Source organism: Engystomops pustulosus, chromosome 10, assembly GCF_040894005.1.
Source record: "Engystomops pustulosus chromosome 10, aEngPut4.maternal, whole genome shotgun sequence".
Taxonomy (NCBI): Eukaryota; Metazoa; Chordata; class Amphibia; order Anura; family Leptodactylidae; genus Engystomops; species Engystomops pustulosus.
The window spans coordinates 30536256-30555011 of record NC_092420.1 but is presented as its reverse complement, the minus strand read 5'-3'; the positions used below and the strand labels follow the sequence as shown (position 1 = coordinate 30555011).

General features: G+C 44.2%; 1 protein-coding gene across 2 annotated transcripts in view; it reads right to left on the bottom strand.

The window, feature by feature from the left end:
* Positions 1-11: 11 nt before the first annotated feature.
* TMPRSS6 (transmembrane serine protease 6) overlaps positions 12-18756 on the bottom strand; it is a 62695-nt gene continuing 43950 nt past the window's right edge. Inside the window, exons 13-17 of one of the 2 annotated variants that reach the window (XM_072127338.1) lie at positions 16922-17038; positions 16192-16360; positions 6551-6825; positions 4386-4522; positions 12-3943 (exon numbers count right to left, since the gene is read on the bottom strand). In XM_072127338.1, the coding sequence (XP_071983439.1) occupies positions 3773-3943; positions 4386-4522; positions 6551-6825; positions 16192-16360; positions 16922-17038 (869 nt within the window). In that variant the 3' untranslated portion in view covers positions 12-3772. The remainder of the gene's footprint in view (positions 3944-4385; positions 4523-6550; positions 6826-16191; positions 16361-16921; positions 17039-18756) is intronic. The other variant, XM_072127337.1, reaches the window with a different exon arrangement.

Sequence of the window (18756 nt, the reverse complement as noted above, 5' to 3'; positions counted from 1 at the left end):
TTTATAGGCACACACTATATACAATACATACTATCTTACATCTGATATCTTATACCCCCAAAGATGAATCATTGATCTGAATTCAACCGTGCCCCATTTTATAGAATTCGTTCTGCTGTAAACTCCATCTCATCTTCTAAATAGTGGGTAAAAAAAATATTTTTGAGGGGGGGGGTCGAGTTTTTTTTTGTTGTTGTCAAGTAACTTTGTTTATTTATTGGCCATGAGTTGTATGTATTTCTAATATAAAATAAAAGTGAAGAGTACTGTTCAATGTTATTGCTCCAGAGCTGCTCTTTTGTTTTAAAGATGGGGGCTGGGGTAGGTCGGGGCAGGATAACATTTCTAATTTCTAATTGTGCAAATATGTCATCTTAAATGCTACCTCTGTAAAGACAGCATGTTAATGGGGTGGTCCAACTCAAATACAGTGTTGTCCACAGGTCCCAGCTTTGTCATATCTGTTTTGAGGTCATCGCTGAATGGACTGAGGTCTGAGGTCCGTTAGTGAATTGCCATCTTGCTATAAACACCGCTGAGGACTATGTGGCTTCACAACAGAGTTGACAGTGCTGTAACAGCAGTAAATCGGGAACTATCAGGGAAACAGTGAAAGGGGTTCTCCCTGGAGACTACACGTTTTCCCCTATCCACTGCATAAGGGAAAACTTGCTGATCTGTAGGTATCCCAATGGTTGGGCCCTGAAAGATCACAAAAAAATGAATGGAGCAGCAGTTTGCCACTCCATTCACTGTCTATATGCACTTACCTATCTCCTTAAGTGTCAGTGTGATGAATAGAAAGGAAGGGCTACCTAGTGCTCTTTTTTGGGGTACAGCAGATCCCCATTCTCATGAACCTTGGAAGTTCATGCAGTAGGACCTCCGTTGATCAGAATGTTATCTCCTTTCCAGTAGATAGTACAACACTTTTGACAACCCCATTAAGGTTTTTGCATTCAGGTAATGTGTTTGAGTTGGAAAACCCCTTTCAAAACTAAATGTCTGTTTTCCTGGCACCCACAAAAGCACAACTTTGGTTACACGGACCAGTGGAACAATACACTGGACACCTGTTTGGAGTCCAGTGTATTTATGTGGAAAGCATTTCCCCACCAATGTTTTTGTCAATGATGGCTGTATATACACGGTCTGTAGCATCTGTAGTAAGTAACGATGCACTTCTACAATATGGTAGAGTTTTTAAATCACAGTTCAATTTGCCTTTGCACTTGGAAAGCAAAGCAAATTCCTCCAATTCTAATGGTAATACATGAAATATTGAACTAAATAATGCAATAATGTAACATTAATAACATCTATTATAGGCGTCATGCAGCTTCAGAAACTCTCTTTACCTGTGTTAGATTCAGTCTTCCATCTGCACACGCTCCTCAGGCCTCTTAATATTATATTTATTGATTTAGACTATTTAAGACGTACAAGACTTTTCTATAATCACATTTAAAGGTATATTAGTGCTTGTTTCTAGTGGGAACATAGCGTAGCTTAGATATGTCTGCGCCATTTATAATATCAAAAAATTGAGTGTTACCTATCTTTAGGAGATCTTATGATCTGCATATTGCATTATATGTAAATGTGTATAATTACTTGTCCTAGTGGCATCAGCCATTTTTTCTATATAACTACAGTATATACTAAGTTTTACCCTATGTTTAGAGTTGGTGCAAGTGATGGTCTTAGTATTGGGGCTGACAATATATACGTAGATGATATAGAATTTTTATTGACTCTAGTTTGCATCACCCTTTTATAGAAACTGATGTAAAATTCATGGAATGGAACAATCGATATTATAATCTTTCCTACTCCTTATAGGATTCTCATTTACATGGACCAATTATTGAGTACTAGCTTAACTACAAAAGTTTGTTCCTGATGTTTGGCCAAATCATCGTCCCATTTAATAGACCTTGGGCTACTACTAGATTCCCCTTGTTCTGTCCTACCTACCTTGTGAAGAATCAAAGCCATATACATTTTATAATCAGTATTGTAAGTATGGTCAGGGGTTCCCAGATACATAGAATGATCAAACTCTACCAATTCTTTCCAAAGAAAATGGGAAACCCTTAATCCAACATAAATATTCTTGAATTATTCCAACATTGTAAAACTGGTCTACATAATCGGTGAAGAACCTAAATGATGACGCATATATGTATATTTTTCAAATTTATGGATCCCCCATTGTAACAAATATTTATAACTGAAAGTATTTTAAGGATAGGGACTTGTGCTTAAGTTCATGAGAGGATGGTTATATGTGTCTGATCCTTCCACCTCCACGAAAGTCCAAAATCTTCAGTCTGAACAGAGTGAGGGTGCTACATGTGCGATGAAGCTCCATTCATGTATGGGACAGGCAAAGATAGCCCAGTTATCACTAAGCACCAAGCTAAAACAGTGGGGCTCATTTACTAAGGGTCGCTGCACTTTAGTCGGACTGTGTACCGACTGTGTGGGCCAAAACAGCTTTCACAGGTATTTAAGAAGTGTGTGAAGAGAATGGGGCAGATTTACTTACCCGGCCCATTCGCGATTCAGCGGCGCGTTCTCTGTGGTGGATTCGGGTGCGGCCAGGATTTATTAAGGTAGTTCCTCTGCGCTGAAGAGCATCGGAACGCACTGGAATACACCGAGCCGGGCTGAGTGAAGGTAAGTGCAATTTTCTCGACACAAATTTTTTTTTAAAAATGTGGCGCTTTTTCCGAATCCATCGGATTTTCGTTTGGCCACGGCCCCCGATGCATGCCGGCGCCGATGCGCCACAATCCGATCGCGTGCGCCAAAATCCCGGGGCAATTCAGGGAAAATCGGCGCAAATCGGAAATATTCGGTAACACGTCGGGAAAATGCGAATCGGGCCCTTAGTAAATGACCCCCATTGTGTCTCATGCGCTGGCTTCCATGTGACGCAAATTATTAGGGGGCAGTCCGTCAGAAGGTCCGACTGATACGGACTGAGCGTGGGATTTAAATTTTAAATTTTGTCGCAAGCCCTATGTTTAAAATGCACCATAAAAAAGACAGTGAACTCGGACCTGAGTGGAGAACCGACGATGAACTCTGTCGGACCTGAGCGGGCAAGCGAAACATTCTTGATTTCGAGCGCACAATCTTAGTGAATTGCCGCACGCTGCATTATAGTCGGACAATGCACTTAAAGTGAACTCCTGTTACCCTGTAAGTAAATGTGCCCCAGTGTCCCAGATTTTTTTGTGACTGCCACTCTATTTAAGACATTTGATTCCTATTTTCATAATCTTGGTGGTCAAAGTAGTGGGACCCTTGGTGATCCGGCACCTATCACCTATCTCATGGATAGTTTTAAACTATTAACTATGAGAAAACTTTAACAAAAAAATCCAAGAATGTTGTTTCTCATTAACCTAAGAATAATCTCTTAGGTTACCGTAATCTCTAAATTAACTAATCTTCTTAAAAACATCAGCATCTGTCATAAACCCATGGAAGACACTTGATGTTTTAATTACCTCTGTGCATTTTGTGCAGTAAATGTTATTTTTGCTTTTATTTCAAATTTTAGGGCTTAGCTCATGTAAGCCTTTATGCGTTTGTACCTTTTTTCTTTAACAATGCAATGTAGGATACAATTTTGCTCGGAATTGTTCTATTTTTACTTCTCTACAATCCTGGTTTTAGAAACAGATTTGGTATCCCGGATCCTGGAAGATCTTAGGAAGGCTGAGGTGAAAGTTCATGAGATGACGTTGGCGTTGATGTATTATTTGTTAGCTTGGGCTGTTACATTGTGGATCCACCCAACAAGTCTAGTAATGCGACTATATACACCAAAATATTTTGGAATGCCACAGCCTGCCCCCCAGCTCACCAAACCAGCCTGGAACCAGCGCCCACCTGGCGCTTTACATACAAGTGGACTGCCAGAGTCTCCCTGTAATATAAAAAGAGGATTAGAATACATGTATTTTATTTTTTCTTACATAGTCCTGCTTTATATTTGTTATTAACTTATTAATGGGCTTGGCCATACAATATAATAATGTATGTGATGTCGCTTATTCACATTTCTTATAGCAGAGGAATCCTATGGTCCATGAGTCATGTGTCGAGCATCCATGTACTATCCTAATAGGACTCCATTCACATCATACTAAATGTTTGGGTTTTTGCTAAGAAACTTTTTTGTTACAATGTAATCCATTGATAGGTATAGGTCCAGTCAATAGTTGTCTACATCCAGCATGTGTGGCAGGGTCGTTTCCCCAAAAATAAACCAAACATAAATACAAAGGGCAATGTAACAACAGCCTGGGTCATTTTACATGATTTTCATGCTTTATGTGATCATTTAAATTTTTTAAGAGCTACTGTACCTGACATGCATCTTTAGTCCCATCCGAATACCCTGCGCAGAACATTCTTGGACTTATCTGATAGTGGTAGAGGTCAGAACAAATATCCTGAGAAATTATCTTAAGGTCAGTCTTCTGGAGATAATCACTGGTTGGACCTTAAAGTACAAAGACAGGTTCAGACAGAGGAAAGGGCGCTGCTTTACTTGTTAGATACTAAAATATAAAAACTGTTCATTCATAATAGTAAAACCATTGTGGCGCCAAAGCACTTCTGACCCATTTAGATATGAACCTCACAATACAGGTGAAGAATTCCTGTGGTATCTACCATCAAGAGGTCAATGGAACACACTTGTTATCTCAGCACATGACACTGATGCTCAATGGAATCAAGATTTGGGAATTTAGATTCCAAGTCATGTTTCCGATGGAAAGTCAGGCCTACATTAGGTTGTCTTCTGCTAAACCTTTGGGGATCATTATTACTGGAGAATAGAGATGAGTGAACCATCGGGTCCACTCATCTCTACTGGAGGATCTTCCAGTATTACGCTGGGTAGTCCAGCCCTGTATGTTCGTTAAATCATTCATTTCTAAACAATACTTTCAGTGTGGCTGAGAAAATTATGTAGCATAACAACTTTTATTGTGGAAGAGGTCACCAGAACCGAGCGATATAAATAAATATCCACCATGAGGTGATTACGTTTTGAACTGCCATTCAGAACTCAATGATGAATAACTACAATGTAAACCACGAAAGCTCATATGGTCCGCCAACCAGAGTCCTATCACAATTATTGAGTCAGCTGACGATACTAAGAAAAAACGCATGCGCATGTAGGACCGAAGGACGCCAAACTAAAAAGTACAACCTACGGTTCCGTGATCAGATGGGTACAATCTATGGATCCATACCCCTACAAGATATAACCTGTCTAAATGTTAGTGATTTATGAAATATGGATTAAAGAACTGTACCATAGGACGGGAGATTTGTCTACAATCACAATTCACCTACGTGTGAAAATTATATGAAAATTGAAGGACTATATTAAGCTGTTAGCCATATATACGCTATGGGGCAGATTTACTTACCTGGTCCTGTCGCAATCCCCGAGGTGCGTTCTCCGACGAAGATGATGTGCGGCGTAATTCATGTAGCTTGTGCGCCCCAGTTCGTGCATCCGTCACTTCCCCGCCAAGGTCCGCCGGAGTTCACCTTCTTCTTCCCGATGCTTGTAAGTGCGTGTCTTGAATGTTAAATCCTGTGCGTATTCCGAATCCGTCGGGTTGTCCGAAGGCCCGCCCCCGATTTGTGTCGCGTGCAAGCCAGAAATACGATCATGTGCGGCAAAATCCCTTGTTAAATGCGGCGCAACTCGAAAATCATCGGGAAACCCAACAAAAATGCGGTCCTATATCTTCTGCTGTGATTAACTCTGGCAGTAACTAAGTATTTATCTTACCTAAGTGTCCTTCACGTTAGGAACTGTTTGCAACATTGTATGAATCACCGCAATATTTATAAACAACAGCCTTCACGCTCATAAGACCTCAATCTAACATATTTTTCCACAATATAATATCATCTTTTTTAGATTTTTTTTCAGCAGGGGAGGCACTTGGGTCCTCGGTGCCACCCTATTGCATTGCCCAGCCTGTGATCTTACAAATACAATTATAACATACTGGTCATAGACCATTTAAGGTTCTTGACGAAAGTCATGTATTTTATTCTTTATTACACCTGTACATTACCGATAGCACCTCCACTAATTTTGGTCTAGAGGGTGAGGATCAGTGCTGAGATATATATATTCCGAGAAAATTATCCTTATGGATCTTGTTCTCCTGCCATGAAAAAATGCTATTCCCAAGAAAGGACATGTATGGTCTGCAAAATTTACACATACGGTGCAGTATACCTAAACACAAAATACATGAATGCTGACCTAAATTCTGTTTGTAGACCCTGCTGGAGGCATATCTTCCTCAGGTAAGTGACACATACAAACATTACCATCCTCATCCAGATGCCATTGTTACAAGATACTCATCATCATTCATGCTACGTTCATGTTATGGCCGATCATTATATATGGATATTATTCACTATATATGGATATACCATGATCTTGCTCTGCTTTTAGGAGAAATATATTATTCCATGCATGACTTACCATACTCGTTTGCTGACCCCCAGCCTGTCAACCAGCATGTTGAGCCAGTAGGGAAATGGTGGGTACTTGCAGGAAGACAAATGGGTTGGACATGTGGAGATGTGAGAGGAACAGGATGGTCCAGCTGGACAAGTGCCACGTCATAGTCATGATTGTCCAGATCATGGTAAGGATGGAGAATAAGCTGTGTAACCTTGAATGCCATTTCATTCTGGCTACTTCGGCTAAGGCGCACTCTTCCCAAGATCACCGTCCAGACTTCAGGAGTAGAAAGACTAAAATGTGCAGGTAATGTAGACAATGCAGAAATATGAGATGAAATACTTATTCTAGAGAAATTGCAGATCTTACATCAAAACTGTAATTGATGTACTATAATCTGCCATAAAATTACAGAGCCTTAAAGAGTGTCTGAGACCTGGCACCCTCAGCCACACAAAACCACGACTCCCACCGATCACACCTAAGAAACCACACCTATGATTGTTCAAACACGTGATCGTCTGCTCGCAAAACTGTGTTGCAAACTTGGTTAGACCTGGATACTACTTCTCACCATTCTTGTCACAGCTGGATTGGATCATCACTCCAGAAACAGTTCGGAGCATACAACTCTTTAAAACCTGACTCCCTGTCATTATTATTTTGCCCACCCACATCCAGTTGAGATGTTGCCTTCACATATTGATACAGACATTAATATGTCCTAACCCCTTGTGACCATGCAATCACTATCAACCACTTAGTGTGTGGGTTACTTTCTTCCTGAGACTTGGTGATCCACATTGTTGCCCTCTGCCCATCAAGGTTTATCTGGTCTGCATGTGTTCCACCTCCCTACACAATCCCTTGAGTATCCTCCCTCTCAGGCTAGCTGTACAATTACCTTCAAAAGGTGGGACATTCAATAGTAGACATCAGGAACGTACCAACAATAGACAATCTATGATCCTCCTTTGGGAATCTGTAGCGTAATCTCTCCATTTCTGACCACCAGTAGCTCATGGAACTGAAAATTACTGAATAAATTACTTGAGCCATGAACACTAGCTAGCCTCCCTCTACCTATTCCCCCTCTTGTTTGTAGACCGGCTGCTGTCTTTTTGTATTCAAAACTTTTTTTGCATGTTTGAAAAAGTTGCAAAAAAAAGAAACTGCAGTGTGCAAATGCATGCTGTGGTATCTTCATAGCGTTTAGTATTGCAGCTCTGCCCCATTCAGTTGAAGCGGACTGCACTACAAACAGGCCATGTGGCTGATAGATGGTGAGTAGAGATGAGCGAGCACTAAAATGCTCGGGTACTCGTTATTCGAGACGAACTTTTCCCGATGCTCGAGTGCTCGTCTCGAATAACGAGCCCCATTGAAGTCAATGGGAGACTCGAGCATTTTTCAAGGGGACCAAGGCTCTGCACAGGGAAGCTTGGCCAAACACCTGGGAACCTCAGCAAAGGATGGAAACACCACGGAAATGGACAGGAAACAGCAGGGGCAGCATGCATGGATGCCTCTGAGGCTGCATAATCGCACCATTATGCCAAAATTATGGGCAACAGCATGGCCATGACAGAGTGACAGAATGAAGCTAGATAGCATCTAAAACATCCAATAATTGACCCTGACACTATAGGGGACGGCATGCAGAGGCAGCGGCAGGCTAGAGAGTGGCATGGCGACATACCCTAAATGGACTCAGGCTTCAAACCAATGGGTGGCAGAGAGGAACCAAAGGAGGTGAGCAAGAAGCGCTCAAATAATATCGGTACATGATAACAGTTTGCCAGTATATTTTGTGGATTACACAGCAGGGTGGCGACAAAGTTAACAACTTTGATGTGGAATCCATGAAAACAACCCAAATTTGTGCCTGACACACCTCGTTTGTTAAGGGGACGATGTATGGAGGCAGCTATATGGACGACTTTTGGAGGTAGCAATGGAGACAACGTGTGGAGGCTCCTATGGAGACAATTTAATTTGGATAGTGCCTGTATGTGGCAGTCCAAAAAAGTTTTCAAACCAGAGGAGCAGGTAGGTGGCCCACCAGAAAAATGAAATAGATTGAGTGCCTGTATGTGGCAGTCCAAAAAAGTTTTCAAACCAGAGGAGCAGGTAGGTGGCCCTCCAGAAAAATGGAATAGATTGAGTGCCTGTATGTGGCAGTCCAAAAAAGTTTTCAAACCAGAGGAGCAGGTAGGTGGCCCTCCAGAAAAATTGAATAGATTGAGTGCCTGTATGTGGCACTCCCAAAAATTGTTTAAACAGAGGACCGGGTAGGTGGCCCTCCAGAAAAATTAAATGCATAAAGTACTATAGCTAGAGCCAGCGGGCCCTGTCAAAAAATAGCCAGTTTCCTCTGCTTTAGTGTACAAAGAGGAGGAGAAGGAGGAAAATGAGGAGGAGGAGTGCATAAATTATTCAGGTTGAGCTTCCTTCACCTGGTGGAGATTGGAAATTATGAGAAATCCAGGCTTTATTCATCTTAATAAGCGTCAGCCTGTCAGCGCTGTCAGTCGACAGGCGTGTACGCTTATCGGTGATGATGCCACCAGCTGCACTGAAAACCCGCTCGGACAAGACGCTAGCGGCAGGGCAGGCAAGAACCTCCAAGGCGTACAGCGCCAGTTCGTGCCACATGTCCAGCTTTGAAACCCAGTAGTTGTAGGGAGCTGTGTGATCATTTAGGACGATGGTATGGTCAGCTACGTACTCCCTCACCATCTTTCTGTAAAGATCAGCCCTACTCTGCCGAGACTGGGGACAGGTGACAGTGTCTTGCTGGGGTGACATAAAGCTGGCAAAAGCCTTGTAAAGCGTACCCTTGCCAGTGGTGGACAAGCTGCCTGCTCGCCTACTCTCCCTCGCTACTTGTCCCGCAGAACTACGCACTCTGCCGCTAGCGCTGTCAGAAGGGAAATACTGTTTCAGCTTGTGCACCAGGGCCTGCTGGTATTCATGCATTCTCACACTCCTTTCCTCTCCAGGGATGAGAGTGGAAAGATTTTGCTTGTACCGTGGGTCCAGGAGAGTGAATACCCAGTAATCGGTGCTGGAATAAATTCTTTGAACGCGAGGGTCACGGGATAGGCAGCCTAGCATGAAATCTGCCATATGCGCCAGAGTACCAACGCGCAAGAATTCACTCCCCTCACTGGCCTGACTGTCCATTTCCTCCTCCTCCAACTCCTCCAACTCCTCTTCTTCTGCCCATACACGCTGAACAGTGAAGGACTGAACAATGGTCCCCTCTTCTGTCTCGCCAACATTCTCCTCCTCTTCCTCCTCATCCTCCTCCACCTCCTCCGATATGTGCTGAGAAACAGACCTAAGGGTGCTTTGGCTATCAACAAGGGAATCTTCTTCCCCCGTCTCTTGTGACGAGCGCAAAGCTTCCGACTTCATGCTGACCAGAGAGTTTTTCAACAGGCCAAGCAGCGGGATGGTGAGGCTGATGATGGCGGCATCACCACTGACCATCTGTGTTGACTCCTCAAAGTTACTCAGCACCTGACAGATATCAGACATCCACGTCCACTCCTCATTGTAGACTTGAGGAAGCTGACTGACCTGACTACCAGTTCTGGTGTAAGTTGACATCTGGCAGTCTACAATCGCTCTGCGCTGCTGGTAAACTCTGGATAACATGTTTAATGTTGAATTCCACCTCGTGGGCACGTCGCACAACAGTCGGTGAGCGGGCAGTTGGAGGCGGCGCTGCGCTGCCCTGAGAGTGGCAGCATCTGTGCTGGACTTCCTGAAATGCGCACAGATGCGGCGCACCTTCGTGAGCAAATCTGACAGATTGGGGTATGTCTTGAGGAAACGCTGAACTATCAGATTTAACACATGGGCCAGGCATGGCACATGTGTCAGTCTGCCGAGTTGCAGAGCCGCCACCAGGTTACGGCCGTTGTCACACACAACCATGCCTGGCTTCAGGTTCAGCGGTGCCAGCCACAGATCAGTCTGCGCCGTGATGCCCTGTAATAACTCTTGGGCGGTGTGCCTTTTATCGCCTAGGCTCAGCAGTTTGAGCACCGCTTGCTGTCGCTTAGCGACGGCACTGCTGCTGTGCCTAGAGCTAGCGACTGATGGCGCCATGCCCACGGATGGTAGTTCGGAGGAGGAGGTGGAGGAGGGGTGGGAGGAGGAGGAGGCATAGTAGGCCTTTGAGACCTGGACCGAGGTAGGCCCCGCAATCCTCGGCGTCGGCAGTATATGACCAGCCCCAGGGTCAGACTCGGTCCCAGCCTCCACCAAGTTAACCCAATGTGCCGTCAGCGATATATAGTGGCCCTGCCCGGCAGCACTCGTCCACGTGTCCGTGGTCAGGTGGACCTTGTCAGAAACGGCGTTGGTCAGGGCACGGATGATGTTGTCTGACACGTGCTGGTGCAGGGCTGGGACGGCACATCGGGAAAAGTAGTGGCGGCTGGGGACCGTACGCCGAGGGGCGGCCGCCGCCATGAGGTTGCGAAAGGCCTCGGTCTCTACTAGCCTATAGGGCAGCATCTCCAGGCTAAGCAATCTGGAGATGTGGACATTAAGGGCTTGGGCGTGCGGGTGGGTTGCACTATATTTTCTTTTCCGCTCCAGCGTCTGGGGTATGGAGAGCTGAACGCTGGTGGATGCTGTGGAGGATCGTGGAGGCAACGATGGGGTTTTTGTGCCAGGGTCCTGGGCAGGGGGCTGACTATCAGCTGACCCAGGGGAAGGAGCAGTGGTGTGCACGGCCGGAGGTGAACGGGCTTGCTGCCACTGATTCGGGTGTTTAGCATTCATATGCCTGCGCATACTGGTGGTAGTTAAGCTAGTTGTGGTGGAACCCCTGCTGATCCTGGTTTGGCAAAGGTTGCACACCACAGTCCGGCGGTCATCCGGTGTTTCCTTAAAGAACCTCCAGACTTCTGAAAATCTAGCCCTCGCCGCGGGAGCCCTCGCCACGGGAGCTTCACTACGTGACACATTTGGCGCTGATGCACCTGCTCTGGCCCTGCCTCTCCGTCTTGCCCCACCACTGCCTCTTCCAACCTGTTCTGCTATAGGACTCTCCTCCGTCTCAGAAGCACTGTGTTCACCCGGCCTCTCAACCCAGCTTGGGTCTGTCACCTCATCATCCTCCGATCCCTCAGTCTGCTCCCCCCTCGGACTTCCTGCCCTGACAACAACTTCCCCACTGTCTGACATCCGTGTTTTCTCATCGTCGGACACCTCTTTACACACTTCTGCCACTACGTCAAGAAGGTCATCATCACCCACAGACTGCGACCGGTGGAAAACCTGGGCATCGGAAAATTGCTCAGCAGCAACCGGACAAGTGGTTTGTGACTGTGGGAAGGGTCCAGAAAACAGTTCCTCAGAGTATGCCGGTTCAAATGCCAAATTTTCCTGGGAGGGGGCAGACTGGGGGGGAGGAGGCTGAGGTGCAGGAGCTGGAGGAGTGCCGATTTCGGTGACATGGGTGGACTGCGTGGAAGACTGACTGGTGGACAAATTGCTCGAAGCATTGTCGGCAATCCACGACATCACCTGTTCGCACTGTTCTGGCCTCAACAGTGCTCTACCACGAGTCCCAGTAACTTCAGACATGAACCTAGGGAGTGTAGCTCTGCGGCGTTCCCCCGCTCCCTCATCAGCAGGTGGTGTCTCACCCCGCCCAGGACCACGGCCTCTGACCCCTGCAGTAGTTGGACGCCCACGTCCCCGCCCTCGTCCTCTACCCCTAGCCCTCGGGTTAAACATTTTGAAAATGAAAGTTATAACTTTAATTTTTTTTTTACTTTTTTTTGTGTTTTTTTTTTTTTGTGTGTTTTTTAGTTTTTAAAACCAAACGATGCTATCCTATTGCTATGGCTATTTTCTAGCCAACTATGAAAGCACACTGCTATGCCAGATGAGATGACGCTGAGTTATGAAAAAATAAACGTAAAATAAAAAGTAAATGGCAGACTGTGCCTAATTGAAATCCAACCCCTAATAAATTATCCCACTTCGGTCTTTGCGATGGATATGTGCGTCACTAAGCGCTAAACACAGCGGTCGCAAGTCTCACTCCAAATTCCTCACAATTGGCTAGTATATGCACTGCAGCAAGGACAGCCACCAGCAGATCAACCAGAAATAAAATATATATAACGCTATTGTAGGCGTAAGTAAGCCGTTTGGATTCTCCTTTGGCTATTTTCTAGCCAAGTATGAAAGCACACTGATGAGATGACGCTGAGTTATGAAAAAATAAACGTAAAATAAAAAGGAAATGGCAGACTGTGCCTAATTGAAATCCAACCCCTAATAAATTTTCCCACTTTGGTGTTTGAGGTGGATATGTGTGTCACTAAGAGCTAAACACAACGGTAGCAAGTCCCCCTGCAAATTCCTCACAATATGGTACTAGCTGCACTACTAGTGCCAGCAAGCCCAGCCACAAGCAAACAAAAAAAAAAAAAGTATAACGTTATTGTAGCCCTAAGAAGGGCTGTTGGGGTCTTGGAGAATCACTCCTGCCTAACAGTAATCTACCTGCACACTAACGCTAACCCTGACCAGCAGCAGCTCTCTCCCTAGCGGCATCCAGACACAGAATGATCCGAGCAGCGCGGGCAGCGGCTAGTCTATCCCAGGGTCACCTGATCTGGCCAGCCAACCACTGCTATCGACGTGTAAGGGTACCACGTCATGCTGGGTGGAGTGCAGAGTCTCCTGGCTTGTGATTGGCTCTGTTTCTGGCCGCCAAAAAGCAAAACGGCGGGAGCTGCCATTTTCTCGAGCGGGCGAAGTATTCGTCCGAGCAACGAGCAGTTTCGAGTACGCTAATGCTCGAACGAGCATCAAGCTCGGACGAGTATGTTCGCTCATCTCTAATGGTGAGTAAACAAAGTCCTCTTTAACATGTAGATAAATAGTAGAAGTTTTAACTATACACTTAAAAATCTTATTAAATATGTGGATTTAGTTGATTATTTATCCTCAGTAAAGGATGGCAATTATTACTTATGTTTATCCTTATTGTTCAGATTTAGGAGAAATATTTTCTCGAGTTTATCTCACTTTTTCCCTTGATAGTTCCTGCTCTTGTTATAAGCTCTTTCCATAAGATTTGGAGGGTTAGGGTCAACACAGATGAAAAGTTAGAAATTTGCAGATTTTACACACAATGTGGATTTCTAATTTCAAAATCTCCAATTGAACTTATTGGGGTACATTTACTTGCCCCATCCCCGGAGTTCACCGATGGTCTGACTCTAATTCACCGTGCCGTGATTCGCTAAGTGTGTGTGTGCCCGATATCCTGCATGTGTCGCTTCCCTGCTCAGGTCCGACATAGTTCACTATCTTTTCAGTGGTGCATCAAAGTGCTTGGGCTTGTGACACAATTTGAAATTCCGCGAATCAGTCGGATCGTCCAATGGCCGTCCACCGATTTATTTTGCATAGAACCCAGCGCGGCTGCGCCACAAAAAAGATCCCCGAAAAAGGTGCACAGTCCGACGAAAGTGAGCAGCATGACCCTTAGTAAATGAGCCCCATTATGTATTCTAATTGGGTGCAGACTTGTCTTAGACTGTGGTCCAGAACTTAAAACTCTCCACTTGGTAAAAGCAATTCCAACTCTGAAAGATTTTATGCTGTCTGTGTATTACAATGTGGCCTTCCGTTGGGATCATGCATTACTAATATGAGGGTGACCAAATACATGAAATGTTGGATCACTGACCAGTATAACTCCGTGAGAGGATTTGAGAACTGGGTATGCTAAAATTCAACAGCCCTTTCACACAACCAATTTTTCCATTCTAGTGCTGAAAAAAACCTACAGCACATGGACCCATTACAGCCAATGCAGCTTTTCACACGGCCTTTTTCTTTCATAGACCTAAACCCCCATAGCACAGAATCGTTGCATCCAATGCTACTTTCTCATCTGCTACCTAAGGTAATATTTTCCCATGGATGTCTATTGATATCCACAAAAAAAAAAACCTACCACGAAAATGGATGAAAGTGGACACATGCGAAATACACCGAACAAAACACACATCTAAAAAGTGTAAAATGGAGAGGTCATTGAATGCTGCCTCAGGGAACAGTCAGGAGGACCACGTACATAGCACATCACATTGTAATGCAGAGAATGATTCCCTGCACGTGTGTAAAGTCCGATGTGACGGTCATCGTAATGACAGGAGGCTGAACATGTATGGCCTTTGTCTACATCACTGTGTTCTGGGGTATATTATATATGGACATGCTGTAGTTGTAGTTTAGTCAGTGTTGGTTTATACATTTTTAATGATTTCATTAATTTTTGATAAACGTCATCAGAAAGTTCCTGGGTTGTTACATTAAATATTCTGCAGAATAGAAATTGGTCTTCAGATTAAGACTGAAAAAGATTGTGTTCTGCGGGAAAGGATTTATTTGTTATAATGTCTGGTATGCCCAGATCAAGGCTCGAGGGATATATGTTATGCCGTGAAGATCTATTAAAGGGGATGTAGAGATTAGAGAAGGAAATTAATAAAATAGTTATTGAATGTGGCACCAGTCATGTGTATATCATTTACATGACCACCAAAGCCAATTACTGGCCTCATAGAGTCCATTGACTGGCGCCAGTGTTGATGTATATGACATGATCACTATAGGACCAATATGGACTGTGGTGGGGGACACTTGAATAAGGGCTAGTTTATTATTTCAAGCCTTCGGATTGTTAAATTTCAGGACTTTTTATAGTGTTAGACCCTGGACCTACTAGGGGACCCTCTGTTGGGCCATCCCATCTTTTTGTTTTACCTCCTTCTGCAGTGTAATAAGGGTTAACCCCCGCCCCGCCAGTCTATCAATGGCACAACTGTCTCCAAGTCATTCCAGCTGCCATAAAACATATACCCTACATGTTAAACTTAAGTAAGTGTGTTCCTAAAGTATGACTAAGCTTCCCCTTAACAGCTGACTTGCAGATTTTTCCCTTTCCATATAGATTTTGCTTCAGATTTGTAAATATTGTATGGTTCCGCTTTGATGATCTGACGATTCTGATACAACATTTATGGTGCATTTATTTTTATGCATTGTGAACCAAACATACCTTGAGAATGCTTTACCTATAGTGATGCAGAAACATATCTTGTTTATTCCCTGAGCTGAGTGGTTTTGCTGAAAAAAACAATTATAAAATTATAATAATGAGGCTCTGTCGCTTCTGTGCTGGCTCCAGTGCTTCTCCTCTCACATTAAGTATGCACTGCTCCGGAGAATGATGTAATCACTGCCTTGTGCCTGACAGGTGAAAGTAATTAATTGCTGCACCATCCCCCAGCTGCTGAATATGAGTGATCCAGCTCAGGTTGATAAGTCCTGTCTGGAATGTTCAGAAAGCTCTGTGTAATGTGTTTATCAACGACAGGCTGAACCAATCCAGCTTTCCCAGGGTCCTGAATGTTACAATTGTTTATTCAGCAAAACCACTCAGCTAAAACAAGATATTTGCCTGCATCGGTGTAGCTACAGTATTCTCAAGGTATGTTTGGTTCATAATGCATGACTTAAAATGGTACATTTCCTTCAAGGAGGAATAAGGAAATCCTCATACATATATTAACAATGTCAAAGGAGAGTAAAAGTAAAAAATATTTTACCTATCATGGGTGAAGCAATGAGCCGCAGTCAGGATCCACCTGTCCGCCACTAAGCTCCCTCCGCAAATATGTAACCCTCTGACTTGTAGACTCGCCTGCCATGGCCACTCGCCTTCTTGTGATCGAGTCCCACCAACAATACGACTTTCCAGGACTTGTACACCACATTCTGAGTATTGAAGGTAGAAGTACAAAAGGAAGGAAGCAAATAGAAAAAGAGCTAAAAGTTTATTGGCAATTCATAGCAACTTTTTACCAGTACGTAAGATTCATCGCATATAGAATTAGCAATTAACTGCGTAACGATGGGTCCGTTTTTTGCATAGAGCCCCTCTGCAGTCACTGCCCAGCTCTGTCACTTCGTTACTTAATTCTGTCCATTTGTTATTGTCTAATGAAGATTTCCTTTGTCATATCTTACATTTACAGCACATGTATTTCTTTCCCTTTTAACTATTTTAATAAGGCAAATTGAAACTCTGAAATATGACAAGGACACCACGAAAAATAACTTTGCTTGTTACATTTTACTAAGAAATGTCAAGTGTTCCAGAGACGAGGTTCAACCTGACCTGATAAGAAAGAGAACCTTGTCTCCAGAATGAAATAAATAAGAGAATGTCACTGAATCCTACACGACTCAGCCTTGTGCAGTAATGTGACTGGAATCCTATGTCATTATTTTATGGAATGTAAGTTTCAATAGTTTGGGTTCTAGATAACATCTTACCACAGTTCTGTTCATCAGAGCCATCCGCACAGTCTTTAACAGAGTCACATTCTGGATTTGTTTTCTTCACACAGCTTCCATCTGTACATCTGTAGTTGAAGGGTCCACAGGGAACAGCTGTGTGAGGAAAAAATCATATATTAAAAAAAATGATATGTTAAATCAGACAAATTCGGCTACAGGATTTAACCATATTGCCAAACAGGTATCTATATCCTAGAGGAAAGGGTTAGGCCTTCGATTGGCACATCTAAAAATACTTTAAAGAGGAAGTCTGGGTTTTACAAATTGATCACTGACAGGTATTCGACTGGTCACTTGCCTGCCATGGCAGTATTCTTGGTAGGATTTGCAACACCCCTGCCAATGCGCATGGCAGAGGAGTGGTTGAGAATAAGCCCCTTGCACCATTCAGTACACCAAGAGGTAATATGCAGCAGTAGATACTGTCTGGATAGGCAAGGGTTAATTGTATTTGCTATTGTTAACCAATGATGTTCCACCTTTGTAACTGGAGTGTGATTGGAGAGTGAGATCCCCTGACCAGAGTGTAACAAAACGACTGGACAGGCAATGACAAGAGGTTTTTCCAGCAAGCTCTCTGACCAGAGAGACTGTTAGTGCTGAGCTCTCACCTCATGAGCAGCTGTTAGGCCCCAGCTCTTGACAGAGGGGCATAGCAACTTCACACTGAGTGACCAGAGACAACGTGTGCCTCACACCTCTAGTGAGCTCACACAGAACAACCAGGACAAAGCTGCAGCTTCCAGCTTTGGACACAGCTACATCACAGCCTGCACCTGCAAGCAGGCTGGTGACCAAACTCCTGAGGTTCACTCTCCATGAGCACTCTCCAGTAATCCAACTATCTGTAAGGAATCGTTTGGCCTGTTGCCTGCTGTTGGTTCGAATAAAGAACTGTAAGTTATTTTTGCACAACATTGCCTCCGTCTGGTCCCTGCTACGGCTGTCACCATCAAGGGCGCCCCATCCATCTACCAGGGACACATACTGCAGACACTAAGGGGTTGCCCAAGGGAGAACCAGTACATCAGCCTCTCCCTCATCTAATTTCTTGCACACACCACCCGCTGGAGACCTGCCAGGCTGTGGGACAGCCCTCCGGTCCCCATACCAAGCACCGTGACACTATCGTGCCTAGGCCGCAACCGACAGCCGCTCCGGTATTCTGGGCCCCGGCTGCCTCCGGGCCCCAAGAAAAGGCTAGGCTCCGGTGGGGGATGTTGCAGATGTAATGAGACAGCATTGTTAATCCTCATTCTTCTTAAGTGATTAGACACTTAAAAGGGTTGTATCAGCTATTATCGTTATTCCTTATCCTCAAGACAATGGGGAAAACTGTGATATGACAGGGGTCGGAAAGCTGGGATCTGTTGTCATAATCGGCGGGAGTTCCATCAGTCACACCCCCTGTGATTAAATTGTTGCTCACTATCCTGTGTATATAACATTAATACTTGGTACAACCCAAGTATAATAGCAGTCTTTTCTAGTGTTTTTAACAGTTTACCCTACTTTTTGCTGATCTGCCTCTAAATTTTCTTTGTACAGGCAGTCCCCGAGTTACGTACAAGATAGGATCTGTAGGTTTGTTCTTAAGTTTAATTTGTATGTAAGTGGGAACTGTATATTTTATAATTCTAACTCCAGACACATTTTTTTTTGGTCTCTCTGACAATTGGATTTTAAAAATGTTGGATTGTCATAAGAACCAGGATTAATAGTAAAGATTCATTGCAGACACCTGTGATATCTGTTACAGCTGTCTATTGTAGCCAGAGGCCCGTTTGTAACTAGGAATCGTCTTTTAGTCG